This window comes from Ailuropoda melanoleuca, chromosome 12, assembly GCF_002007445.2.
Source record: "Ailuropoda melanoleuca isolate Jingjing chromosome 12, ASM200744v2, whole genome shotgun sequence".
Classification (NCBI taxonomy): Eukaryota; Metazoa; Chordata; class Mammalia; order Carnivora; family Ursidae; genus Ailuropoda; species Ailuropoda melanoleuca.
In genome coordinates this window covers 77,492,832-77,519,753 of record NC_048229.1, presented here as the reverse complement: position 1 = coordinate 77,519,753, position 26,922 = coordinate 77,492,832, and the positions used below count along the sequence as shown (strand labels likewise).

General features: G+C 52.4%; 1 protein-coding gene across 1 annotated transcript in view; it reads left to right on the top strand.

Moving 5' to 3' along the window:
- The window catches only part of COTL1 (coactosin like F-actin binding protein 1), a 38,634-nt gene extending 11,755 nt beyond the window's left edge, over positions 1-26,879 (top strand). The window contains exons 3-4 of the mRNA XM_002913389.4: positions 12,387-12,544; positions 26,424-26,879. Coding sequence (XP_002913435.1) covers positions 12,387-12,544; positions 26,424-26,534 — 269 coding nt within the window. The 3' untranslated portion in view covers positions 26,535-26,879. The remainder of the gene's footprint in view (positions 1-12,386; positions 12,545-26,423) is intronic.
- Positions 26,880-26,922: the final 43 nt, after the last annotated feature.

Genomic DNA, 26,922 nt, shown 5'->3' with positions numbered 1-26,922 from the left:
GTGCCTGTGTTTCTGGCCACCATTCCTGACACCTGCATGCTTCCCTACCCTTGCAACTGAAATTCTTTTAAAACAGGAGGTAAGAGGCGTCTGGGTGGCTCAGTGGGTTGAACACCTGGCTCTCAATTTCAGCTCAGGTCATGATCTCCGGGTCCTGGGATGGAGCCCGGCATTGGGTTCCCAGCTCAGCAGGGAGTCTGCTTCTCCTCCCCACCCCCCTCTAAAATAAATAAATAAATAAATCTTTAAAAAAAAATAACAAGGAGAGAAGACCACAGGCAAGCTCTTTTCTCCCCCCACCGCCAGCTTTATCAAGAAATAACTGACATACGACACCATCAGTGTCAGGCGTGTGGTGTGATGGTTTTCTTTATACGTACTGTGAAATGATCACGGTAGGTTTCCTGCACATCCGTTATCTGTTACAGATGCAATAAAGACAAAGAAAAGAAATTTCTCCTTGTGATGAGAACTCTTAGGATCTCTGCTCATAATAGCTTTCCACGAGCTCTTTTCTTGAACGCTAAGGGGCAGGCCTAAGGCCCGTGTCTGTGGCTGGTGGCACGTTTGTGGGAATACGCAGCTCGGGGTTAATTTTTCTGCCTTCCTTGAAGTGGCAAAGCCGGGGTAGCCTCTGAGAAGCAGCTCTGTAATTCAGATGCCTTTGTCCTTCCCAGGGTAAAAGTCTGACTTTACGACTTTTGTCTGAAAGGATGTGCCTGGGAGGTCATCTGATCTGACCCGGAAGCAGTTTTCATCCCTTTTTTGGCTATAGTTCTACCCCACAGTTTGCGAGTAAAGGACCATGCCGCTTCAGGCAGGCCAGGGTCCCCTCTGGGTCATGCTGGGCTTCTGGGGAGGAATGAGAAGAGCCGGGCTCTGGGCAGCCCCTGTGCAAGCCCCCTGCCCAGCAGAGGAGGGCCTGGGTTCACCCCCGTGAGCCACGCAGCCCTGAACGGGATGCTACTTGCTCTGTTTCGATTTAGCAAAAACTACTGCCGTGCGTCTGGCTCTGAGAAAATAGCTTACTCTCTTCTTTGGTGACTTGTCATTACTCACCCATCCAACAAACAAACATTGAGGACCTACTAAGTGCCGGCCACTCTGGGTGCTGGGGAAATTGAGAGATCTAAGTCACCGAACTTGCGTTGTTTTGGGAGTGCAGGGCCAGATACTAGATAAGCTGGCAAATTAGATCACTCAGAATGGGAAGAGTGCCATAAAGAAAATACAACGAAGCCACAGCCTGGAGACAGACCCCAGGGGGCCACCATCAGCCAGGGTGGTCACGGGAGACCTGAAGAGAAGGGGAGACTGAGGCAAGACCTGAACGAGAAGGAGGTGGACTCTCAGGTACCTGGGTGAGGAGTGGGCCCTGCGAAAGGGAAGGCCCTCAGACCATATATTAGATTGTGGCCTCATGTCCAGAATATGTAAAGAGTTCAGTTAACTCAACAATAACAAGACAAACAACCCAATTAAAAAATGGGCAAGGGATTTGAACAGATGTTTCTTCCAAGAAGACCTACAGATGGCTGATAAATGAAAAGATGCTCAACGTCGTTGGTTATTAGGGGGATGTTCACCAAACCGTTATGAGATACCACTTCCCACGCATCAGGAGGCCGTGGCGGGGGTGTAGAGAGCTGGAACCCTCATGCGCTGCTGGAGGCGGGGAAGGAAAATGGTGGTGCCACCGTGGAACACAGTTTGGTGGATCCTGAAAAGTTTAGGCTTAGCAAGTCCATTCCTTAGTATTTACCCAAGAGAAATGAAAACACACGTCCGCACGAAAACCTGTGTATGAACGCTCCCAGCAGCATCATTCACAATAGTCAGGAAGTGTGAGCCACCGCAATGACCATCATCCGACGAGGAAGGACAGACAAGGTGTGCCTCTCCATATGGTGGACTATTATTCAGCCGTAAAAGGAACAAAGTACTGATCCATGTTATACCCTGGACCAACCGTGGGGACGTTATATGCCAAGTAGAAGATGCCAGATACAAAAGGCATGTACTGTATGACTCCATGTGTTAGAAGTTTCCAGAACAAGTAAGTCCGTGGAGATAGAAAGCAGATGAGTAGTTGTTGGGGTGGGGACAGGGCAGGAAGAGTGACCACGAGTGGGTATGAGGTCTGCTTTTGGGGATGAGGAAATGTTTGGGATTAGACCTTGTGATCATATGAAAGACCAAAAGACTGTACCCGTCAAAGGGTGTGTGCCTTTTTATGGTGTGTGAATGATATCTCATCTCGACCCCGTGGAGAGGAAAGGGGGTGGGCGGGAGCTCGGGAATCCAGCAGGGCTGTTGCGGCAGCAAGCCTGGAGGGAGGCGCGGTCCACAGCGGGCAGGGCCGGAGCGTGGCGGGCCTCGTGGGTCACGGTGACAGCTCTGGATTTTACTTGAGCGTTTTACCCCTCTGACTTCTCTTCGACAGCCGTCTAGCATTTTGCCTCAGTCCTTTCCATGGCGAATTCCCTGGTCAGCCCGTTTAGCTCTGCCACTCTTCCCTCTGTTTCAGACCTGCCCGTCCCCACGCAACCCTCCATCCCCACGGGGCCCTCAGATGCACGCAGCGCCCTGGCCCCTCCACCTGCCATGTGCATTTGACGGCCTGGGTTTCCAGTCTCCTTGCCGCTTCCATTCGCTCCATGATAATTGTGACCTTTTGTCATTACCGTCTAGGGTTTTTTTTACCCCTCGCTCTGCGCCAGGCCCAATGCTGAGGGCTTTAGCTCTCCAGTCTGACCAGGATTGATATCCACAGACGCAGCGCCCCCGGCTGGGCCCTCCTGTCCCCTGATTCAGCGCCTGGCCCGCGGCCCGTGCCGACGGTCTGATGTCTGTTTCACCGCCTGAAACCCCGGCGTCGGAAACGAGCGCTTCAAGAAAAGCGGAGGCTCTGTCTGGGATAGTCATATGGGCTAAGAAATGAGTGAATGACTGAAAGTGAAGTGAGTCAGTGGTAAGGGTGCTGGCAGGCTTGAAGGCTGGGGTGTTAATGGCCACAGGGATAAAATCCGTTTGTGAGTTCTGTCCCCCCCACCCAGGGGCTCCGAGGCAGAGATGGGAAAGCCATGCCCCAGCCCAGAGAACTGGGGATCCGTGGGGGAGGCCACTGGGCTACGGTCACTCCATGGAAAAAGGCAGAGCTAGGACGCCAGCCTGGGTGTCCTGGCTCCCTCGGGCTGCCGAGGTTTAGAGCTTGCCTCGCTCGCCTGTGGCAGCATAATTGGTGACATGAACGGGAAAGGTTGAGAAGACGCCGTGTTATGCGTCTCTCGGTAATTCTAGCAACATCATGTTGGTCTGCTTTTCCCACGTGCTTTTATTTAAAGGGCACATTTGTCCAGACCAGTCAACTGCTATCTCGCTGTCCACATCTGATCATTTCTATTCACTCCTGCTCCCTGGGGGGTGGAAGCCACACTTCTAAAACTCCAGGAAGGGGATTGCTTTTATTCTCCTAAAATGGCATCTCCCACTGTACTGAATGCAGCTGACAACGGGGGGCTGGAAAGCTTTCGAGCGGCCATAGACGAGGAGGCAAGGGCTCTCCCTGTGCTCGGGCATCTTTATTGAGCATGTGCAGTGTGACCAGCACTGTCCTGGGTATTTGATAGAGTAGGGGACGAGACTCCTGCCCTCCTGCAGCGTAGGGATGAGCAAACCGTAGGAGCCCCCAGGAGAGCCATCCTGAGCCTTTAAATGCTTATTTTGCACACAGTAATAATAAGCCAGTTATATGCTTCTCTAGCCTGTGCAAGTCAGAAATAGAGAGAAGGGCTGGGAACGAAAGGCATTTGGACTTGCCCGCAGAAGCTGTTGCTCTTACCTGTGGAGTTTGGTCAGAATCTCTCCCCTGAGTTGTTAACATGAGCCCTTTTGCCCTTATCCTGTTAGCTGGGCGAACTCTATCTTGTCCTTCAAAACCCAGATCAAACGTCACCTTCTCTGTGAAGCCTGCTGTGATTACCACTCCCCAGGCAGAATGAGTTTCCTTCTTTCTTTGATGTTCCCATTCACCCTGTGACAACTTGTTACTAGGACACTGACTACATTGTGTAACTGCATTTTGTTTTTGTTGGCCAAACTAGACTGTAGCTTTCGAGGGTAGGGACTGCATCGTATTCAGCAAAGTCCCCGCATCACAGATTGTTATAAGTGTTTGTCAAATGACAGACTGACGGCTGTGGAGGACGCAGCAGCATGAATCCACGGCTGAACAGGACGGGACAGTCAGACACTTCACCGACCCCAGGGTGTCCCGCTGCAGGTGCCGGACACTCGGGCTCCGCCTCGGGGGAACTGGTTATAGCCTCTGTTCTCTAAGCCCGAAGGTAGAGTCCAGTGTAACATGCTGACTTCCATTTAAGGAAGTAAAAGTAACCATCAAAAAAAAAAAGTTCTGGTGCTTTGTCACTGGGGGAGAGCCTTCAGCTACCCGGATAATTTGGGTATCCAGATCAGTGCAGTCCCTGCGGGTCCTACGGAAGTAATCATCTTGCTTTTCCTCTGGCTATCTTGTACTCCATTTTCTCATATTCTCCGTCAAAGTAGGGAGCTGGGTCATTCACATTTAATGAAAATGCAGTGAGTCAGGAATCACTGGAGAAGTCTACCGCTGCCAGGAACGGGGTCACCACCATCCGCTTGCACACGCACTGTGGCCTCAGATGCGGAGACCGTGTGCACATCTGTGTGCGCACGCGGTATAGAGCTTGTGAACAAATAACACCCCCATTTATGCCCTCTGAGGAGCCGGTACAGTGGGGGTTGCATTCCTAGGGTAATGGGCTTTATTTTTTTTTCTTGTGCTTCCTGTTTTCTAAACATTTTTTTAAAAAGATTTTATTTATTTATTCGACAGAGATAGAGATAGCCAGCGAGAGAGGGAACACAAGCAGGGGGAGTGGGAGAGGAAGAAGCAGGCTCATAGCGGAAGAGCCTGATGTGGGGCTTGATCCAGTAACGCCGGGATCACGCCCTGAGCTGAAGGCAGACGCTTAACCGCTGTGCCACCCAGGCGCCCCTCTAAACATTTTTTGAGTGGGACAGGAGGGTTTTTTTGTTGTTTGTTTTACCAATCAGGGCAAACAATAAAAATCACCTTGAAAAAGAGAGTGAGTAATATGCGGCTTTTCAGGAATGATAGGTCTCCTCCCCTCCAGGGAGGAACTGGCTCTTGCCAGCCTCAGGCCTCAGTCCCTTCCCCTGGGCACCCAGCAAGCCCTCTGTCCTTGGAGTCCCGGGGAGAACATTTCCCACTTCCCAGGCCCTGGTCTGTGACTGCCTGGTCTCCCCCTGTGAGCAGCCTGCTGGGAGGGAGGGCTGCTGCGGCCCTGTCCACAGTCTGCTCATCCCCTCACCCTGGGCAGCAGGATGTTAGAATTCTTTCCCATTTCCTCTCTTCCTCGCTCCAGGGAGCTCGCTTGGTGGAAGCTGACAGCTCAGCTCTTTGGTGTGTGGGTTGTTTTCTTCCTTACTGAACCTTGTTTGCATAACTTCTTAGGGAGTCTATATAAGGTAAGGTCAGCTTTAGAGCAAGCTGCAATCCTGTGGTGCTCTGGGGCAATTTCCTCCCTGCTTCTCCTTCCCCTTTCTTTTGTCTTGCTCTGAAGTTTACTATTGGCTGTAAGTTATGAAATAAGGTGTTCTCTCTGTCTCTCTTTGTTGGCCAGCAGACGTGTAGTGGTGCCTACTGTGTGCCTGGTGCTGGGGGATGTGACATCGACCGGACAGATAGGAAAGTAGCTGAATAGATCCACAGGACATGCGCCAGAGTGGTGACTCAGGTGCTTAGACCCTTATGTTTGCTTCTTTGTAATGATTTGCTGATTATTCTCCACTTTGTGTTCTGTGTGAAACGAAAAAAAAAATCGTCCAGAGCATTTGTAAACAATTCTCAGTCTCCTCTGGGTTTTGTCCCTTTCCAGCCAGGGCTGGCTTCAAGGAGAGGCAGAGGGGAAGACTAGGGTCCCTTTTGGGAGAAGGTAGAGGTCCTCTGTCAGTGCCAATCTTGCATTGGGGTCCCCTGGTGAGAATGCTGGGTGGCGTGGTCAGAATCTGCCCCTCAGTGATTACCTGAGGTGAGGGGGATTTCAAGTTGGGGTGGGAGGGGCAGGGGAGTCCTTGAGAGCTTGGTAGAGATTCTGTGCCGTTCGCAGTTTTTGGGAAAATACGGGGTGACTCATCCTGGTGGCCGTGGTGATCCCTGTGAAGTCCGACTCCTCTTCCTTTCCTTCCTCTGTTCCCATACGCCGTGCGGTCATCTCCCCTCTTCATTTCTCCCACACCTGCCTTGTCCTAAGCACTTAGCATCACCCCCTGGTCCTCCTGCCGTCCCCTCTCTCACTTCTGAATCCCTCCTGCCAGTCCAGCCCCAGACAGAGCTCAGGAGGAGGTGGTGAGGGATAAAAGTGGTGAACGGGAGAGAAAGGAGGGAAATGCAGGGTGGAGAAAGGGGTGAGAGGAGAGCCCGAGGCAGGGAGGGGCTGTGGAGGAGAGAGTGCAGTAACCACAGTGGCTTTCTGGGTGCTTACTTGGTGCCATGCCGTGCCCACAAACTCGACAGCAGTGGCCTCATGTCGTGTATGAACTTTCTTAGTAAATGAAGGCAAGGACCTTGCAGAGAGAAATAGGACGTGGAACCCAAGCAGACCCAGCCCGGCATCTCTCAGTCCTTCGGTGGCCAGGCCGGAGGGCCATGGGAGCTCTTTCACACCGTGAGGCCTCACAGACCGCCGAGAAGGTCCAGTTCTTTCGAGGGTGGGGTTTATTCATGCTGCATGAGGGCCATCTTTTCACGACTAAGACTGGCTGGGGAGGAGGGGTGGGTATCCACAGTGTTCACTCTGGGCCGAGGCCTGACGTGCCGTCAGCCTGGGCTCCCAGCTTGTGGCCCCGTCCAGAAGGCGATGGGCGGTGGCACGGACAGTCGTCAGGGATGGTGCTCCTGGCCTTGCTTTGTCGCGGGTTGACGTCTCCTCCAAGGCGGGGCTCTCCGTGATCTTGTGATGTGTTTGTGACTCCTTGTCAGTGATAGCTCCTGTCTAATGGATGATCCGGAGGTGACAGAAAGGACCCCCGCTGCCCTGTGGCATGGCTCGGTAGCCCTGTTCCTAAAGAGGGCGCTGCTTTTCCTTGGACCGTGGGATTTGAGCGAGGGAGGGTCTTGGGGAGACAGTCCTGATGGTCTTCGGTGCTGATATACTCGGAGTCCTGCCTCGGTCCTCTGGGTCTGTAAATTCTGGTGTCGAGAAGCCAGGCCATACAGGAAGCTCCTTTTCAGGATCACTTCCTCAAAATAAAAGAGGTGTGGGTGGGAAGGAAGGGGGTGGGCTGAACTTGGGGCACTTCAGCTTTTCTGCCCTTGAGACCTTCCTTCTCATCCCTCTCCTGCCAGGGCTGGTGCAAGTTCTTCTCCCCTCCCCGTTTTCTCTGGGTCAGTGCTTCTCAAGCTGGGGAGCCCCCCCGAGTCCCCCAGGGGTGTGGCTTCCCAGAGCTCGTGAATCGGCAAGTCTGGGATGGACCCTGAGCCGCGTTCCCATGGTTTCCTGGGGGAGGCTGACACTGCGGGTCCGGGGACCCCCGCTGTGGGAACGACTCTCCACTTAACCGGTGCTCCAACAGGCAGGGAGAGGGTTGTCTGGCTGCTTATCACATCAGCATTCTGAGCCTCAGTTTCTTCAGCTGTAAAATGGGCCTGGGAGCCGTGCCGGCTGCAGAGAGGGCTTGGGATGAAGACATGTGGCCACACGTGTACGGGCTTAGCATGGTGCCCAGCATGTCATCGACGCTCGATAAACAGCTTCTGTTACCCTTGTTTGTCTCAGCTGCACGCCCCAGTGCTTCGTGCTGTGCTTGGCGCATAGTAGGCCCTCGAGCAGTGCTCGAGGCGAGCTGCGGTGGCTGAATGGCTGTGCGGAGAACGCCCCTGCGTGGACACGCAGAGGAGCGAGTGTCAGTGTGGTGGGTGAGGAAAGCCAGTGCAGACGGAGAGGTGGGGAGGCCATGCTTGGGTCTGGCAGGTCGGTGGCACTGAGGCCCCCGGAGCAGTTTTACTGGAGAGGTGGGGACCCAGGAACCACGCCTGTTGCATATCCTGTTTCCTGAAACCCTCAGGCGGTGTCGGGACTGTGCAGATGGGGACGCTGAGATTTAGAGCCCTGTGTGCATCTGGTCTGGGTCACACAGCTGGCACGAAGTGGCGGGAGCTTCTAATGGATTCCAGAACTTGGACTGTTAACCTGGCTGCTGGGGAGCAGAAGGTTAAGGGTGAACGGTTGAGGCAGCAGCCGGTGTAGACAGAGGTGCGGAGGCCTCTATAGAAGACAGGGAGCTCAGGGGTCTGTCTGCCGTGGGGGGGTCTGGGCCCGGCTTCCCCAAAGGGGTTCCCTGGAGCTGCACCCTCAGCTCCTGAGCCTCAGGCTGGAAAGATGTGCCACTGGCCCTCTGGGGACCGAGTGGCACCATGAGGGTGACAGCCGTCTCAAGCCGCCACGTCCCCCTGGCCAGGTTCCGGCATAGTGCACACACACAGGTGCGTGCACATACACACGTACAGGCACACGCGTTATCCACGTGTACGGAGCGGCTTCGCTCTGCCTTTCTGTTGGTACACCCACGTGTTCCCGTGTGTGAGCGCGGTGCCAGCAGGAGGGGAGGGGTGTTTGCCATGCAGATGCGGTGCTGTGTGTTCTGTCAGCCCCTTGTGTCCATGAGAGGGAAGGTGGCCCAACGCAGGACTGAGAACTAAAACTTCCCCTGCACCAGCCGGTTTGAGGTCTGAACCGGCTCAGAGCCTCCTTCAGGGTGAGTGGGGGAGAGAGGCTGCAGGTCCGTGTGGGCAGCTCCGAAAACGTCGCTCGGACAGACCGACTTTCCCTTGCAGACTCAGCTGACTTTTCAGTGTCGGGCCTAATCTGGGGCCGCAAACATTTGTAAGCATAATGTGACTCTTGGCGATTCAAAAACGTCAGCGATCTTTTTGGCCAAAGCATTGTCAGATAAGCGGCGAGTAGCCGCCCAGGAATGTGGAACTCAGTCCCTCCTGCCATTATAATGTAAATGACATTGGGGAAAGTCTGCACTGCCAGGTTCCCCAAGCCCTTGCGGGGGCTGGTGGCCGGGCTGTGACTCACTTCTGGTGACTCACTTCTGGTGGCGTCCCTCTCACGCCAGGTCCTGCGCTGGTACGTGGGACATACGGTTTGCGGCTTTCCCATGTGGAGGCTCTGGCCAGTGATGGGGCGCTGGGGGTCCAGCTGCGGTCACGGACACCCAAGCCTCCAGGCTTCCAATGTGGGGATGGGAGACGGAGTGGTTCCCATGGAAACAGGCTGCTGTGCTTTTGCCTGTGTCGTAGCCTTGGCACGAACAAGTTGGGAGGCGCCCGACCTGCGGCCCTGCCCCCCCCAGATCTAGGCAGCAGTCTCATTAAACCCCCACTGGGGCATCTTGCTTCCTCCACCATGGCCTCCCGGCTGCTCAGAGGGCCCTGGAACTGGCGGGCCTCCCCCCATGCCGTCGGCACCAGCCATGCGTGGCTGTGGACATTCAGTCCTTCTGCCCCGCCACCTCGCTTCCTGTGTTCACTGCCCACCTGGCAGCTCTGTCCTGTGGCCACAACTTCATGGAGACGTTCCCACCGTGGTGGGCCGGGCAGGTTGCACGGCGTTCCTATTTAATCCTTGCGGTTGACTGATGAGGGAGGCAAAATCACCCCGTTGGGAAACCTCGCAGACGTGCCTCCGCGGGTGAATGGGTGGGCAGAAGGTGGCATAGCCATACCCTAGAATATGATTTGGGTGTAATGGGAATGAGGGACGGATCATGCCACAGCGGGGATGAACCACGCTGACGTGCTGAGTGACAGAAGGCCACGGATTGTGTGCTTCCGTCTATGTGAAATGTCCAGAGGAGGCAAATCCAGAGGCAGAAAGGACATAGTGCAGCTTCGGGCTGGGCAGAGGGCAGCGGAAGGACCGTGATGGGTAGGGTTTGTGGTGGCACAGCGCTGTGAGTGTACTGAATGCCCCTGAATTGTAAATGGCGAATTTTATGTTCTGTGACTTTTTCTTTTCTAAGAAAAAAATAAAAGGAAGGACCAAAAAATATCACCCCTTTTTACAGCTGAGGCAGCTGAGGCTCAGTGCTTGGGGACTAAGTCAGAGTCCTTGAGGCTAGGAGATGGAGCCCTCACCCCCACTTGGGAGTCCCTGGACTCCTGTTTCCTTCCCCCCATGGCCAGTCTGCCACCAAGCCCTGTCGATTTGGCCCGTGAAATGTCCCCGAGACTGTCTTTCTCTGTTCGTGCTGACCCCCATGGTCCAGTCCCACAATGGGTGTCCGCCAGACTCCTGTGGCCGGGTGGGGCAGTTCCCCGAAGGAAGGGGGCTGGGCAGACACACCCAGGCCACCCAGGCCTCGGCTTAACTGTCACGAGTCACCTTGTGCACATTGCATGACTTCTGAGCCTCATGTGTCTCAGGGCCAAGTGCATGTTGATGAAGACGACAGTGGTGTCCGCTCCTCCCCCATGGCCCACCACACAGCATCATTGTAAAGACCACATGAGATAGTAAAACGTGAATGTGTTTTAGAAACTGTGACTGGTGATTATGACCTGTTTCCATTAATGCTGTGGGGCCGCCAGGCCTGGACCGTGGGGTCCGAATCAGGAATCTGTCTGGCTGAGAACCGTGTTTCTTGGTTCCCCTGGTTGCGCATGAGATGCACAGCTTGTAGGCCAGGATGTGCTCAAGCTTTGATGTCCTAACCAGGCAGCGAACTTAACCAGCTCCAGATGATCCCCTTTACACCCAGAGGGCTTGGCGTAAACCTGTAAGCTATGTGGGGTTCAGCAGGGAGGCAGCTGGGAAGTCTAAGGAGGAAGATACCTTGATTTAGAAAAAATGAAAATACAGAAAAGCTCCCATGTGGTCCTTTGACCCATAGCGTCAGCATCGCCCCGGAGCCACTTAGAAATGCAGCCCTGGGGCCCCATCCGAGACCTGGGGACTCTGCGTCTGCATTTTAGCGAGATCCCCACGCAGTCAGATACACACAGGCACTTGAGAAGCACAGCTCTCCACTGTCTGTGGGGACTTGAGAAATCCTAAAGCCAGATGCTAGAAGCCCTTTGAGAGGGGAGAGCTGAGCTGAGTAGCCAGCCCGAGGTGAGCACCCCGAAGCCGGTACTGCGCAGTCATCTGCAGTTGGGGACAATGATGAGCTCTCCCTGATAATTGCAAGTAAAATATGGACTATTTAGGAACTAAGCTGAGTAAGGATATGTGATTTCCTCAAAGAAAAGCACAGAATGTTGGTAGAAAACACATTGAGGGTCTTGATTCAGTGGGCACACAAACTGTCCAGAAGTTTATTCTCAGCTGGGGGAGAGATTTTGCCCCGAAGAGGATGCAGGGCCATGTCTGGTGACGTTTTTGGTTGTTGTAACTGGGGCAGGGGGTGTGTGATATTGGCAACTAGGGGGTTGGGGGGCCAGGGATGCCGCTCAGCACCCTGCCTTGCCCAGGACAGTCCCCACCACTAAGAGCGATCCAGCCCCAAGAATCAGGAGTGCTGAGGCGGCCAAACCTTGACCCATCCTAGTGGGAAACCCACACACGGGTCACTCTAAAAACTCAACACCATCGCAAATATTTTGGTAACGCATAGCAGTGGCAGGCGGTCTGAAGGGACAATAATGATAAAAACATGGTAATGGAACAAAAGGTAGATAGATGTGGACCAGTGGGACAAACCCCTCTCCCCTCTTCCCCCCACCCCGACCTTCTAATAACAACAGATGTGTAACATGTAACCGGCAGGACACCCCCAACGGCACAATACTCAGCATTCTTTATTGCGATAATTGTCCAGCCACGAGCTAGACAGGGCCAGTGGTCCTAGAGCCATATCTCACGCCAGGATCAGGGCCACTCTGTCCCCCCACCTCCCATCCCCCATCTCAGTTCCCATTCCGAGCAGCTCCTTGGGGGATAAGAAGACTTGAGGAAGGTTTCGCTAAATCGGGTCCAGAACCTGAGCCTTCCTTGACCACGTGAAGGATGCGGGGTGGGGGGTATCAGGCTTAGCGGCCAGAGGGGCCTGTGTTCCGAGGCCAGCATGGCCTCGAACTGCCCACTGGCCTTGGGAGTGTCGCGTGCCCCTTCTGAACCTCCCTTCCCAGCTGCGAAATAGGCCTCAGAGCCTGCGGCGCCGTTGCTGGGTTACATGAGGGGACGTTGGCCGAGGCCAGCGTTGGGCTCCGGCCGTGCGGCTCTGGGCATATTCTGGCTCATGGCTCCTTCTCAGGAGCAAAGTCTTGGGACGTTCTCACTGAGCACCATGCCCTGTTTTGCTGTTGACGACAGATGACGTGCGGCTGTTTGCCTTTGTGCGTTTCACCACCGGGGACGCCATGAGCAAGAGGTCCAAGTTTGCCCTCATCACGTGGATCGGCGAGAATGTCAGCGGGCTGCAGCGAGCCAAAACCAGCACGGACAAGACCCTGGTGAAGGAGGTCGTGCAGGTACTTGGTCTTGTGTTCTTTCTGGGACAGGGTGGGCGGGGGTGGCGCCCAGGACGGAAAGCAAGCTGCACCACATCTCTGGACCCCCAGAACCGCTGAGGAAATGTTCCCTGAGTTGTTTGCGGGGTGTGGGCTGGGGGCAGGTAGCCAGGTTTGTGATTGTGACCACCACATAATGGAAAGGTGGCAGCTGAGGGCCTACCGTTGGGATGGGGCAGGTGGTTCATGAAGAAGGGGGCTGGAACGACGACCAAAATGGTAGCCGCTGTCTACTTGGATCGTGGGTCATCGTGGTTGACTTCCAGCGGTGGCCGTGAGGACCCAGTGGGAGACTTCGTGCTCCCCCGTCCTTGCTAGGTTAGTAGGAAGAGGGGTTGGTCTCCAAGTGTTTCTCTGCTCCGGATGTAACCAAAATCTGTACTGTCGGAAACTTCCAAGGTGGTCCATAGGGGGCGAGAGCTTGGGGTCACGCTGAGAAGAGAAAATCTGATTTCCAGAAAGGTAAACCAGGGGAAAAGGGAGGTGACGGAGAGTTCTCTCCTTACCAAAGGGTTCTCCCTTTTGCAGAAGGGTCTCTCAAGCCCACGATCGGGAGATGGTAGCTCACGGCATGGGCTTGCTTTCTGAGAGGGTGAAGATATTCTTGAATTGGCTGTGGTGATGGGTGCACATATCTGTGACTATGTGAAAAGCCTTGAATTGTAAAAACCAAAAACAGAACAGACACAAAAATCGGCTCTATGCAGTGTGGTATCGTGGATTGGATCCTGGAAAAGAAAAACTGATGAAATTGGAACGAGGTCTGGAGTTTAGTTAACGGTAGTGTTTCAGTGTTGGCTTTGCAGTTGTGACCAACTTAGCACAGGAACGTAAGATGTTAGCCCTCAAGCACACGGAGTGTGGGGTATGTGCGAACTCTCCTACTGTCTCTCCTGCAGCTTTTCCGTAAATCTCAAATTATCCCGCAAATCAAACTTCGACTTAAAAAATGTTAGGAGGGGCGCCTGGGTGGCACAGTCGTTAAGCATCTGCCTTCGGCTCAGGGCGTGATCCCAGCGTTCTGGGATCGAGCCCCACGTCAGGCTCCTCCGCTATGAGCCTGCTTCTTCCTCTCCCACTCCCCCTGCTTGTGTTCCCTCTCTCACTGGCTGTTTCTGTCAAATAAAATAAAATCTTAAAAAAAAAAAATGTTAGGAAAGAAGAAAGAATTCCCGTCCTTGCATTATCGTGGCCTGTCTTCCATCCTCCCTGCCAGCTCTGGGGGCGAGCTCCGCCACCCCCGCGCATCACAGCCTGCAAATCACCCTCTAGGTGGGCATCTCCCCTACCCCCCGCCAGCCTAATTCTCTAAACGATGTGGCTGCAGTCTTTGTAATGAGCGCGCTCCCGATGGCTGGCTGTGCTGTTCGTTGCACAAGCACACCGTCTAAGTACTAAGTACCAAGCGTTCCCCTGTTGTTGGCCTATTGAGTCGCTGCCTGTTTTTATTTTTATAAGTAATGTTCCAGCCAACATTTCAATACACGCAGTTCCTTTGTCTCTCCCACTGAATTATTTCTTTAGGACACATTTTCGGAAGATGGGGGTCCAGAGTTAACGGACATGAAAGTCATTTTTAAAAGGTCTGAGTTGTCAGATGATGGTCTCGAAGCGGGTTAGCACCAGGTCTGGGACACAGTAAGCGTTTATTTAATCAATGTCATTGAGTTCACATCCCACTGAGTGTCACTGGCTAACACCACTCAGCACTCTGCCCAGTGCTGACGCCCTTGAGCTGGAAAGCCCCTGACTCCACCCTGCGGGCTATTTTTCTCCAGGTCCATTTGGGTTTTAGTGGTTACCCAGCTTTCAGGGGTCTCCTTTGTGGCAGCAGATTGAAAAATGCCCGAATGCCTGTTCCGTGGCGGAAGGTCTCCTGCTGGGTTCCACCGTCCATGGTTCCTCTTCTGTTGGCGGCCCGGACATGCGTGGCCAGCAGGGGAGGGCGTGTGGGGAGAGAACGCTTGCCAGTCGGGCCGCCTTTTGAATTTTGCAGGGCTCCTTTTTTCTTTCCATTTAAAAAATTGTGGTAAAATACAGTGACATAAAATTGCTAATTTTCCCCGTTTTAAAACGTATGACTCAGTGGCGTTAAAGCACATTCACAGTGTTGGGCAACCACCATCCCTGTCTGGTTCCAGAACTTTTCTGTCACCTGCAAAGGAAACCCCGTTCCCACCAGCGTCCTGCAGAGTTCCTTTCAGGTCTAGAACTCGGCCCAGTTTGGTTGAGTGAGCCAGGGGCGGAGGGTGATTTCGGGAAATAGAATTCTTCGGTGTGAAGTTTCACTTGGGACTATTGGTCATAACCCATTTGTTTGCGAGCTCAAAGACCTTGAAGCAAAAAGGGGAATCGCCTGGCTTTAGGAACTGGGAAGCGCAGGGTTTCCGGCCTTTAGGTGTGGCTGGATCCAGGGCTCCCCCTGTAACTTCCTCTCCTCTCTCTTTTCTCTGAGTTTGGCCTCGGGTGTCAATCATTCCCTTACAAGGACCCTGATTGGCTCAACTTAGGTCACATGCACATCCTATGGGCGGGGAGGCGGGGCTTCATGATTGGCAGCTCGGGCGTGTGCCCAGATCTTAAAGCGACGCTGGTAGATGGAAAGGCACCGATGTCCACTGCAGTGGGGGAGCTGGGACATCTTGAGCTGCAGGTGCAGTGTAATATTTTGACCATTACCTTCTGCCTTTTTCACATCTGCATTTAAAAAGGTTTATTATCTGAAACCATCACAATACCTCTCATGGATGCTACAGTTGCAAATCCAGCCATTTAAGTTACAAAGAGTCAGTTACGCTGGCTGGTGCAATGGTGTCTTTCCACAGTCGCTAAAATCGTGCTGATTCTGGGGCACCTGGAAGTTTCCCCTCTGTTTAATAGGCACTCAGAGCAGATGTTCTCTAAGGGACCTTCTTGATGGGCCATTCTGGATTCTGTGTCTTGTGTGCTGTGGCCTTCTCCAGCTGCCTCGTGCTATGATTTCCATGTGAAGAATAAGTGGATTGGCGATTAGTTTAGGATAACCGATAAACCCTTGGGTTTTATTGTAATGCAAGTAATAGACCCACATCCTTGTGGTTTGCATGAAATGTAGACAGCGTAAACGGACACAGAGACACTAGAATCAAGAAAGGCGGGTCTTCATGCCGCCTGCGCAGCCGTGGCCAAGTCGCTCTCCCTTCCTGGGCTGTAGTTTCCTTCTTTACAAAAGGAAGAGTTGAGTGGGTGGATGTGTTGTGTCATGTTCCGCTTTGACATGGTCCGAAACGTTTTCATTTAAAAATGTGGCACTTTGTTTACGGCATCATTCCTTTAAAGGAACCTCATTTTACTCTGTCGGACAGAGGGGCACTGCAGTGCTGTGGTCTGAGTGGGGCTTTCTGAGCCACATGGTGTGAGTCCAGCACCTTGTGCAGCCTTGGGCATGTTGCTTACCTTCTCCGGGTCTCAATCCTCTGAAGTCCAAAACAGGGGTAAGATAGTTTCTGCCTCTTGGCGTTGAGCAAATAGAGGACAGTGCTTAGAACCACGTCTGGTGAAGACCTGGGCGTGGTAGCTGCTGTTACCCCCAGCGTCCCCTTGTCGACAAGACCGTGAGGCACAGCTCTCTATCTCCATTGGGCATCACTTCCTCAGCCGGTGATAAGTCTGCGGTTGAGCCACATTGCCTCATTGCCACATTGCCTGAGCACAGGGCTTGGACCGGAGTCCCCGCCTTCAACAACACCAGAGGTCCCGGCCTTGCCCACCTTTGCTGGTGCTGACGTCATCCCTCCCCCCGGGGCCTGCTGCATAGGTGCATTAACAGATGGGGAAACTGAGGCCCAGGGCAGTGCTAGGACTTGCCCCAAAGCTCTGGCTCACAAACAGCCGATCCCGGCCGGAGTCCAGAGGAGGTCAGAGTCAGGAGGTTTGACCGCGGGTCTCTAGTCTGTGCTCAGTGCCAGGCTGAGAAACTGAGATGTGACTGCGCCAGGGGAAAGCAAGACAAAACAAGACAGGCTTCCAGGCATGTTGGGCTGGACAGTGGTGACGCCCGGACTGGGGTCGGGGGGCTCGGCTGGATGGATAGCATGCGTGGCTGTCTCGCCCCGGCTGTCATCTGCCGCACAGAAGGGCCCGGCTGGTGCCGGGGACAGAACACCCGGGCCATTGTTCCGGCGCCTGTGCGGGATTACGGGGACAATGCAAGCACTACTGTTAGGGGCCTGCTGTCCGGGCTGGGCCAGGCTGTCTTGATTTTAGACCAGACTCTGGCCGTGATGCATCATGCTTGCCTTGCAGAATGGCTTTATTCATGTGAGCCTTTTATTTATTTTTTTAACATCCTATGAATGTTCACGGAGCACAGAGACCAGAGGGTCCATCTCCATGTTCAGCCTCGGGAAAGGACAGCAGCCATGTTGCCTCCAATGAGCAGTGGGGGCAAGAAGGACGGACGTTTCAGTGACTTGGTGGAACTGTCAGGTTAATGTGAATTCTGACGGCTTCTAAACCCCAGGAGTGGTGTCAGCTTAAATGCTGGACCTCCTCTCACCCCGCAGGGCCAAGACCAGATATACCTAATGCTCCAGCAAGAGGGCTGCCTGGGTGTACCACTGTGCTAATAACGTTCCTAACGACGGTTTTATTATGCCCCACCGTGTGCTTGGCACCTCAGAGGACTTTCCCCATATTGAAATCATTAATTCTTTGCAACAAGGCCAGTTCTACCCCTATCCCCATTTTACTGATGAGGGGCCGGGGGCCTAGGGAAGCCGAGTCACTTGCTCAGGGTCCCAGAGCTTGGACGTAGTGGAGCCCTGCCTGGTGCCCAGACTGCCTGACCCCAGAGCCCCGATGCAGTCACCTGGCCCTGCTGCCCGTTTCCAAAGTCCTCAGCACCAAGAAACCGTTCTGAGGTCACATGCGGTTTGGAAACCCTACCTGTGTCGATTCACATGGCCCATTAAAGGCTCTCAGAAGTTGTGCAGGAAATAAACCTCTTAGATTTATTTTTAACCTTAATCTTCTTGATGGTAGAACCTTTAAAATGAAAACTGGAAACAGAATATCATTGCTCAGCACTTGTTTTAAAAAAAAAAAATGCTGCTGTGTCAAATGGAAAAGATCATGGGCTTAAGGGGGTGTGAGACCCAAGCTGATATCCTAGCTGCATCAACTCTTTGCTATGGGACCTCAGGCAAGTAACTTTATCTTTCGATTCTGTGAAAAAGATGTTATGAAAAGGAGAATGTAGATTTCCATGGTGCTGTTGGAAGGATTAAAGAAATGCAAAGGATAGAAAAAGGGTTTCTCTATTTGGGTGACCAGTGAACTTCTATTCATCCTTCAAAACCTTCCTTCTTTATGCCATTCTCCTACTGGCCTCCATCAGAACCAATTGCTCTTTCATCTGTGTTTCTACCATGATCCCATGAATTATAGATTCCAGGAATTATAAATAAATGACCCTAGAAGGTAATCTCGAGGGCAGGGACCTTGCCTGCTTTATTACAGGGCACCCCTTGTGCCTAGAAGAGTAGGAAAACAGGTGCTAAAAAGTGAAGAAACAAAGATGTTCACACGGGCTGTGTCTTACTTTTTTTGCATATTCCTAGGACAGAGGAAGAACATTCCTAAATGTTCAATAACTAGTCTCAGGATTGCATTAAATTGTGCAAGCTAGTTACACTCGGAGGGATTTGGGGGTGGACTCGAATTTGCAAACACTCTGCTTTTGTTTCCGTAGCAAGCAGAGGTGCGAGCCAGCCGGGTCGGCCGGGAGAACCCGCGCTCGTCCGTGTCATGAGATGTATGGGGCTGCTGCCCTCCCTTCAGAGCATTCGCTGCCACCCAGCACTCTGGGGATCCGGCCCTCTGGGGACCGGCTGTGGCTGCTTCGTGGCTCTCCAGAGGGTTTCAGCTGTTTGTTTTCAGGAGGAATGTTTACACTTCTCCAGGCTCAAGGTTTATGGAAAGGCCCTTTATTCTCCAAACCAGGAGGGGCCTTCTGTGCCCGTGCGTTTCACCTGGGCCTGGGGCTCAGGCAAGGGCACTTTCTGTTGCTTGTGTCCTGTGTTTAAGACACAAACGACTCAATCAGAAATACAAGCCCCCAGCAGCCTGCGAAGGACGTGTGGTATCGCAGGTGGGGGCCACGTGCTGTTACTATACCCACTACTCAGATGTGGAGGCTGAGGCTCAGACGCACGCGTCCTTGAGCCAAGGCAGAAGCGGCTGGTGGAGGATTAGAGCCCACTCTCATGGTGGGGAGCTCCGTGGCCCACTCTGTGCTCCTGCTACCAAGAAGTCACAAGCTGTCAGGAGAGAGGGGAGGAGGCCCCAAGTCCTGAGCCTGGCGTAGCAATGGCGGCTACTTGCACAAGCCAAGAGCTGGGGTGGGCTGAGGCCTGGGTGCCCCTCGCTAAGCCCCACGTGGGTCCCAGCCCTCGGCCAGCTAGTGGTGGCATGACCCCTGCCTGGTCACCCGCCAGCAGCTGGTGGCGCTCCGTGCAGCGATTCCGGACACGCTTACCGGCGTACAGTTTCCCCGCGATGGGGACCTAGCTAGAGCGCGGGCAGGTCTTCACCGAAGGAGCCCGGGGCACCGAGTCCAGGCCGCTCCTCTTCCCGGGTGACACGCGTGTACCCCACGATCTTGTTGGGCTGGAGCTGTCTGTGCTCTTTGCAGCTTGTGTCCTTAGGATTTTTCCTGTTTCTCGTCCCTTCCATGGACCACTCCTCACTTTTGTAAAGACCGTGGCATGGGCTTCATTGTGGGGTCCAGGCCCAGCCCACCCCTCAGCAGGTGTCCGTTTTTGCTGGCCACTTACTTCACTTCCCTGAACTTGAGCTTCCTCCTCTAAAAACTTGGGATGATAATATGTAACTCATGGGATTATAAAAATTAAATAAAATATGGTATAAAATTCCTGATGTATATAAAGTGTTCAATGCAGATACTATTTACTTATTCAAGTTTTGTTGAAATGGGAAAACAATCTGGTGTTTACTGACAATGAACATCTGTGAGTATATATTATAATTACAAAAAAACAAAAATCTGTTGAATTATTTCCTGGGAAAAATTCCCCAAAGTGGGTGTGGCCAGGGAACAAGAAAGGCTGGGCACAATTTTGACCGGGCGATAATTGAAAACGTAAGCCTGGATTTAAGTGTGCTTGTCAGTCCATCAATAGCAGGGGACTCTGGGTTAAGAAGGCTTCTGATGCTAAGTCTGGACTCGTGAGAAAAGCGCCATGATTGATGATGACGTCTGCCGTGGATTCAGGAGTGAAGTATGCTTCCCACATTCCTGCCGTTCCCGACCTAGACGTGGCCATAGTCAGACACCAGCAGAGGGGAGTCGGGGCTTCTGTAAATGTCCGTGGTCAGGAGAGCAGGGGTCAGACTCCAGGCGGTCACCCAAATGCTGAAGAGGTGGGTGGCCCTGCAGGGGTGGGGTCAGGATTCGAGGCATATGGACAACTGCCCCGGTTTGGGCTTGGCACAACCCTATGCAAGCATGCTCCAAGACGGTGTGCCTCCTTGCCCTCCGCCTCGGATGAATGGACGGTTCCCCGGTGCCCCACTGAAATGTGACCGAATGCCCCTCCCTTGTCCTCTGTTTTCTTCCTAGTGGAGTCATGTCGTTCATAAACTGCATGGGTGACGCGGGTGCCTTTGTCCCCGAATCTGCCAAACACGAGACTGTGCCATTGCGCTGTTTGTTTTTTCCCTTTTCTATGATGACTCAGGCCTGTTACAAGAACCTGTTCTTTTTGAGTAAATTACACCTTGCTGGAAGGATTTTGAAAACCTGGGTCTTTGAAGCTCATTCGAATGGCTGTAGGAGGGCAAGCGTGGGAGGCCCAGGAGGGGTTGGCAGCTGAATGCCCAGCGGGTTTGATGCTGTGCCTTTCCGTCTGGAGGGGTCCCTTCTCTGAGCACGCTACACGCTGCAGGGCCCCGACTGCTTTCCTGCCGCACATTGAGGTCTTTGGCTTATCATTAATCTGCACCCCCTTGGGGAAGATACATTATGGCGGCCCGCATGTGCTCCTCCACCCCCTGCCCCGGCTCACACACGGGAGAGGAGAGATTCTGTTCCCCGCTCTTTCTGTGCAGGGGTTGGGGAAGAGCCTGAAGCTAGCACACGTCTTTCTTTTGAAAGCTAGTCTCTTATCCCGTAGCTGACTTTCCTGTGCCAGTTTTCCCCACTGCCCCTCAGGTTCTGGCAGTCGATGTGGAATTTTGTCCCACATGCTCCAGAGGTAAGATGCAAAGCCATGGATGGCTGATGGGGAAGTGCCAGGACAACCCATTGTCTCACCCTCTTCTTTCACAGAGATAGAGACCAGGGCCCAGAGCCATTGGCTGCTTCCCTCGGGGCATTTTAGCGCCCCCTGGTTCTCTTCTTATGCTCTCAGACTCTCAGAGCCCTAAGCACCAGACTTTTGCCTTCCCAGGACCTAGGAGAATGTCTGGTATACAACAGGTGCTTAGTAAGCATGTGTTTGTTGGAAGAATGAATGACACTAGCTCTCCTCTTTGGATGCAATGAAGGTCACCTCTCTTCCATTGCCCCACTTTGTAGAAACGTGTATTGCTGACATCACAGACTTATCTGTCAAAGACTCCACTCTCAGTTTCTCTTCCCAGTACTTTCTCTGCACCCACATTCTCTGCATAGGTTAACAACTCACCCTGGTTCTCGTGTTCTGGGTGGGAGACCCGATGCTTCTCCCCATTGGCTTCCTGCCTTCCTCCCGTGGCTGACCCGGTGTCCTGCTGTGGGCTGTGCAGCTGGATTTGCTGTCTTCTCTCTGCAAGGACGAAGCGGTGCCGGTGTCAGTGCCTTGGTTATTCGAAGGAATTGCCTGGACTTTCCTTGAGTAAAATAAGTGATGGGGATGAAACCATTGTGGGTGAGAGAAGAGGAACCAACCACTCCCTGTGCCTTCACTCTTGAGCGTTTCAGGAAACTTTCCATCTCAGATTACCCTGACAATCTTAAGAACAAAGGTGAACCCAGGATCTCTTAAAATATCACCTCATCATTCTTGGGAACCCTCATCGAAGGTCCCAGCCTTAGGTAGACTCATCAGACCCTCCTGAAACCCCCAGAATATAGGTCTTATTGTCCTCATTTGCACATGAGGAGACTGGGGGGTGGGAGGGGTGGTAAGTCCCAGGATGGCGGGGGAGGGGAGGTCCCTGGGGAAGGCCGACTGCTGCAGATGCAAATGGACCAGTGCTGCTATCTGTGTTGGACCAAACCCACGCCCAGCACACTTCAGGACTAAAGCTGGGGTTTAAACTCAGGCAGTCAGGACCCATTTAAAAGTGAGATTGTTTAGGGGCACCTGGGTGGCTCAGTTGGTCAAGTGTCCCAACTCTTGATCTTAGGTCAGGTATTGATCTCAGGCTTGTGAGTTCAAGCCCCAGACTGGGCTCCACATTGGGGGTGGAGCCTACTTAAAAAAAAGAAAAGTTGGGGCACCTGGGTGGCTCAGTCAGTTAAACTGTCTGCCTTTGGCTCAGGTCCTGGGATCAAGCCATGCATTGGGCTCCCTGCTCAGTGGGGAGCCTGCTTTTCCCTCTGCCTGCCACTCCCCCTGCTTGTGCTCTCTCTCTCTCTCTCTCTCTCTGTCAAATAAATATATAAACAAAATCTTAAAAAAAAAAGTGAGATGGTTTAAAACTAAAGATAGGCAAACATTTAAGCGCTTTCTAAACCAGCTTTGCAAATAGATTCTGGACGATGTACAGAACCTTGTCCTAAAATAGATTCTGGACAATGTACAGAACCTTGTCCTACCCCGTCCTCCTCTGGAGTTGCCTTCCCAGGAACAGACCATTGGAAGCTTCATTGGAAGCAAAGTCTGTGTTACATCTTTGAAATATGAGCATATATGCACGTGAGAAAAGTCACTGGGACAAATGTGTCCTGAACTTGCTTACTGCATATCTCCAAGCCATCCTGGAGTCAGGTTTAGATGGATGGGCCTCTTCCGTGGAAAAGTCCTGCCATGGCAAAAAAAAAAAAAAAAAAGAAGAAGAAGAATGACCCTTTCTGGAAGCTATCAGCCAGGGACAGAGTGTTCCTAGATCGACAAAGAAGATCTTTCTAGAACCACAGATGACTGTGCCTGCAGACCAGCACCTTTTGCTTTGAAGTCTTTGACATGTGGCTTTGGTGGCCTTGAGGGTGTGGCAGAGGCTGTGGTGGGAGGGACGGGCAGTCTGGAGCAGAGGGAAGGAGAGGACAGGACAGAGCAGGGCCAGAACCTGCCCCCAGGACCCCTGCCATGAGGCTGCTCTGTGCCCTGGAAGGAATTGCTTCCCCTCTCTGCATCTATTGCTGCTTTTCAATCAAATGAGGGGGTGAATGTCAGACTTTTAAGGGCTTTTTTTTTTTTTTTTCCAGTTCTGGATCAAGACATGGAACATTTCCAGGCCTCCAAAAGCTTCCCCCTCCTCCACTCATATCAGCTGAGCTATTTTATGATTAATGATTCTCCTTGACTGAGCACACTGTTCTTTCAGACTCTTTCCTGTTCTATCTAGACCCGCCCCGTCCTGGCCACACGTGGCTGCCGAGCACTTGAGGTTTGGCCCGTCTGCGCTGCTTTGGGCCGTACGTGTGAAACGTGCACTGGGTTTCAAAAACTATGCAGGAAAGAACGCGGGAGGTCCCATTAATGATTTTGTATGTTGGTTACATGTTAAAATGGCAGTATTTTGAATCTATAAAGTTAGATAAAAATCCTGTGAAAATTGGTATCACCTGGTTCTTTTTTACTTTTTTTAACACGGCTGCTAGAAAATGAAAAGTTCCCTATGTGTTAGCATTGCTCTGGGCCCTGTCTCCTTCTGAGTCAGGACTTGTCTCTGGCAACTGCGGCCTTCAGCGTCACCTGCCTCTGTGCTGTGGGCGTTTGGTGACATGGCGAGGGTGCTAGGGACAGTGGCTGAGGGTAGAGGTGTGAGCAAAGGGGGTGGTGGCCATGCTTTGCTCAGATGTGCTCTTCATGGTTCTTCACCGTGGGCTGGTCCTTATGTCGGCTCCTTCCTTCCGGTGTGCTGCTCCCAGGTCGGGGTCCAGCTGCCCATAGAGCTGGTTTTGCTGTTTCTGCCTCTTTTTGAAAGGTCACAATGAAGCCCACTCCCTGGGGGCACTGGTGTCCACCCTGCCAAGTGGAAGGCCCCTTCTGAGGACTGCTGGAAGGAACATGGGTGGGAAAGGGAGGGGTTGATGTGAGTTGGGTTTTAGGCTGACTCAGATTTTCTAGGGACTTTTTGTTGAGTCCACACCCTTAGGGGAAGTGTCAGTTCACCTTTGAAGCCTCTGGGGTGCTGAACGTCCTGTGTGTGGGAGGCCTGTGAGGCTTGGTAGGGCCCCTCCACATGGCTCCCCCCACCCCTGCTTTGGCCCCTGGAGGCTGGATGCTGCTCCCATAGTGGGAACAGGTGAGGTTGCCTCTCCATGTACTCTTTTTGATATAATCACTTTTTGCCTCACCTATTGGTTTTTAAATCATGTCTCAGGTATATTATATAGCGTAGAGTTTGGGGGCGGTATTTTTTGGTAGCCTAAGACATAGCTGTTTGGGGGGGGTAATTTTGCTCATTTACATTTATTGTTATGTTACGTTTTTACTAGATTCTCTTATTGCAGATTGCTCCTTATTTTGGCTGTGATTTGATTTTCCATATGCTTGTGGTTTTCAGCTGGACTCTGCATAGCTCCTTGTACAGTTTGACTGTAGATTTCTTAGTGCCTTATCAAACCTCTTGTTAATCTAAATCTCCTAATGGCTAACAGACGTGAACAGGAGTGTTCTTATTTCTTTAGTCTCCATATATAGCTATCACACAGCAGAGGAACTTTGCACTTCCTGCTAGAGGCGTCTCGAGCTGTTGGCTTCCTCCTCCACTGCTCTCTGCCCCCCCCCCCACCATTGGGGCTCAGGTTGAGAAACATGTTAATTCTCGGTTCCCCTTCCCGGCCCATACGTCCAATTTGTGTTCACTCACTGTGCTGAAGACAGACACCAATGCTTAGCACAGGATGGTGGGATGGGACTAGAAGGGGTCAGGAGGATGTCATTCTGGGCTAGTTGCACAATCTCTTCAAGCCCAACCTGTGGGTCTTATCTTAAAAAAGAAAAAAAGAGAACTAATATACTGAGGGAGGTTTAAGTGAGATATGTCAGGCTGCACCTGGCACATATTAGTTGCTTGATAAATATTAACCTTCCCCTCTCCCCTCCCTGCTAGTGTCTTAGTGGCTTGGCATGGCAACACTTTGTCTTTATGCTGTGAAACTTGACCTTGAGTGTTGTTTTGGTTTACTCATTCTTCTTGGAGGGATGGTGACGTTTTTTTTGGAGTCTTTTTTTTTTAATTGCAGTGAAGTTCACATAACATAAAATTGTCCATTTTAAACTCTACGATTCATGGGCATTTAGTACATTCCCATTGTTCTGCAACCACCATCCCTATCTAGTTCCCAAACATTTTCCTTCCCCCAGAAGAAACCGCGTCCCCATTAGCACTCACCTCCCATTCCCCCTCCAGTCCCCAGAAACCACGATTCTGCTTCCTGTCTCTATGGATTTGCCTTTTCCGGACATTTCACATAAATGGAATCATACGATACGTGGTCTTTCCTGTCTGGTTCCTTCACTCGGCATGATGGTTTTGAGACCCATCCATGATACCATGTATCGGCATCTCGTTCCTTTTTATGGTTTAGTAACAGTCCAGCGTGTAGACAGACTATAATTTGCTTACCCACTCTTCCATCCACGGGCATCTGGGTGGGTTGCCACATTTTGGCTGTTACAAATAATACTGCTGCAAATATTTGTGTATAAGTGTTTGTGTGGATGTGTGCTTTCATTTCCCTTGTGTAGATCTCTAAGGGTAGGGTTGCTGGTTCATATGAAAGGGTTTTAAGAATTAAGTTTGCCAGTGCGTGACCATGTCTGTTACCCATAGGTACTTAATAAATGGTGGTCATTGTTTATGCTATTTCCTTGTGGATTGCGTGTGTGTGTGGATGATTTTCTGACCTTCAGACTTGTTATTCGTATTTTGGTAAATTTTTTGGATTCTTCTCTTTCATCGCCCTGAAATTTTCCTTGTTTATTGAAGTCTGGTGATCCACGTATCAAAACAGCTGTTGATTCTTCGTGGCTCGGAGTTCTTGGATAAGCCAGATCACCTGCTTCACGTGTTCGTGCCCTGGGCATTTACTGAATACCTCGTGTGGGCCAGGCCCGTGGGCTTTTATGGTTGAAGCCTGTGCACTCCGAGGGCAGAGAGTGGCTGCACCCGTTCAGCTCATCACCGTGGCTGAAACCAACCATGGGATGAATGTTCACACCGTGGAAATGGGCACAAGCTACCATTCAGGACTTGCCCCCACCCCACCCCCCCATTTTGGACAGCCTGATGTTAAACACTTCCCAGCACACCAGCCTGCCTTTCCGACCTCCTCTCCTATTATTCTGACAGGTTGGTCTTTCACAGACAAGGAAACAAAGGCAGAGAGAGTTGAAGGAACCTGCCCAAGGTCACACAGCTGGAAAACGAAAGCGCCAGCCTTCGAACCCGTGCTGTCCTTGGCCCATCTCCTTGGTCTCAGGACTACGCTGTATCCCGACTTCACCCATTTCCTGGTCTCCAGTCACGGTTTTTCCTCCTCTTGCCAAACTGCATTGCCACCGAATTTTCATTTTGATCATTTCTTAGTATTTTAGGTGCCAGGACTTTCTGATGTGTTTTCTGAGCGACACTTTGATCCTGTCCCTTCTTCACGGGAACTGTGTGTTTTATTTTGTTCTTGCAGAATTTTGCTAAAGAGTTTGTGATCAGCGATCGGAAGGAGCTGGAGGAAGATTTCATCAAGAGTGAGCTCAAGAAGGCGGGGGGCGCCAACTACGACGCGCAGACGGAGTGACCCCAGCCCTTCCCCTGCCCCTCGCAATGTCATCCGCCTGCTCCCCGGGGGAGGGGACCGCGGCCTCAGCCACCAGCCCGCCAGCCCACCAGGGACAGGAGACGCCGTGAGAGGCAACGCGCATCACCCTGTCTGCAGCCCACCTCCCCTTCCCCGCTTCCCTCCCGAGCCCCCCCTGCGCCCTATCTCCTGAAGCTCATGGAACATCTTTCTTTTATCTCCTTTTCCCCCTCTTGCTTGTTCTAAGGAAAAATCATTTTGATGCCAAGGCCACGCACATCACCAGATCTGAGGCGCCTCTTGTGGTGACCCCTTTTCCTGGCATTCTCTTACACTGTAGCCTGCCTGGCCTCTCCCGCCACCAGCTCGCGTCGCCTGGGGGCCGGGC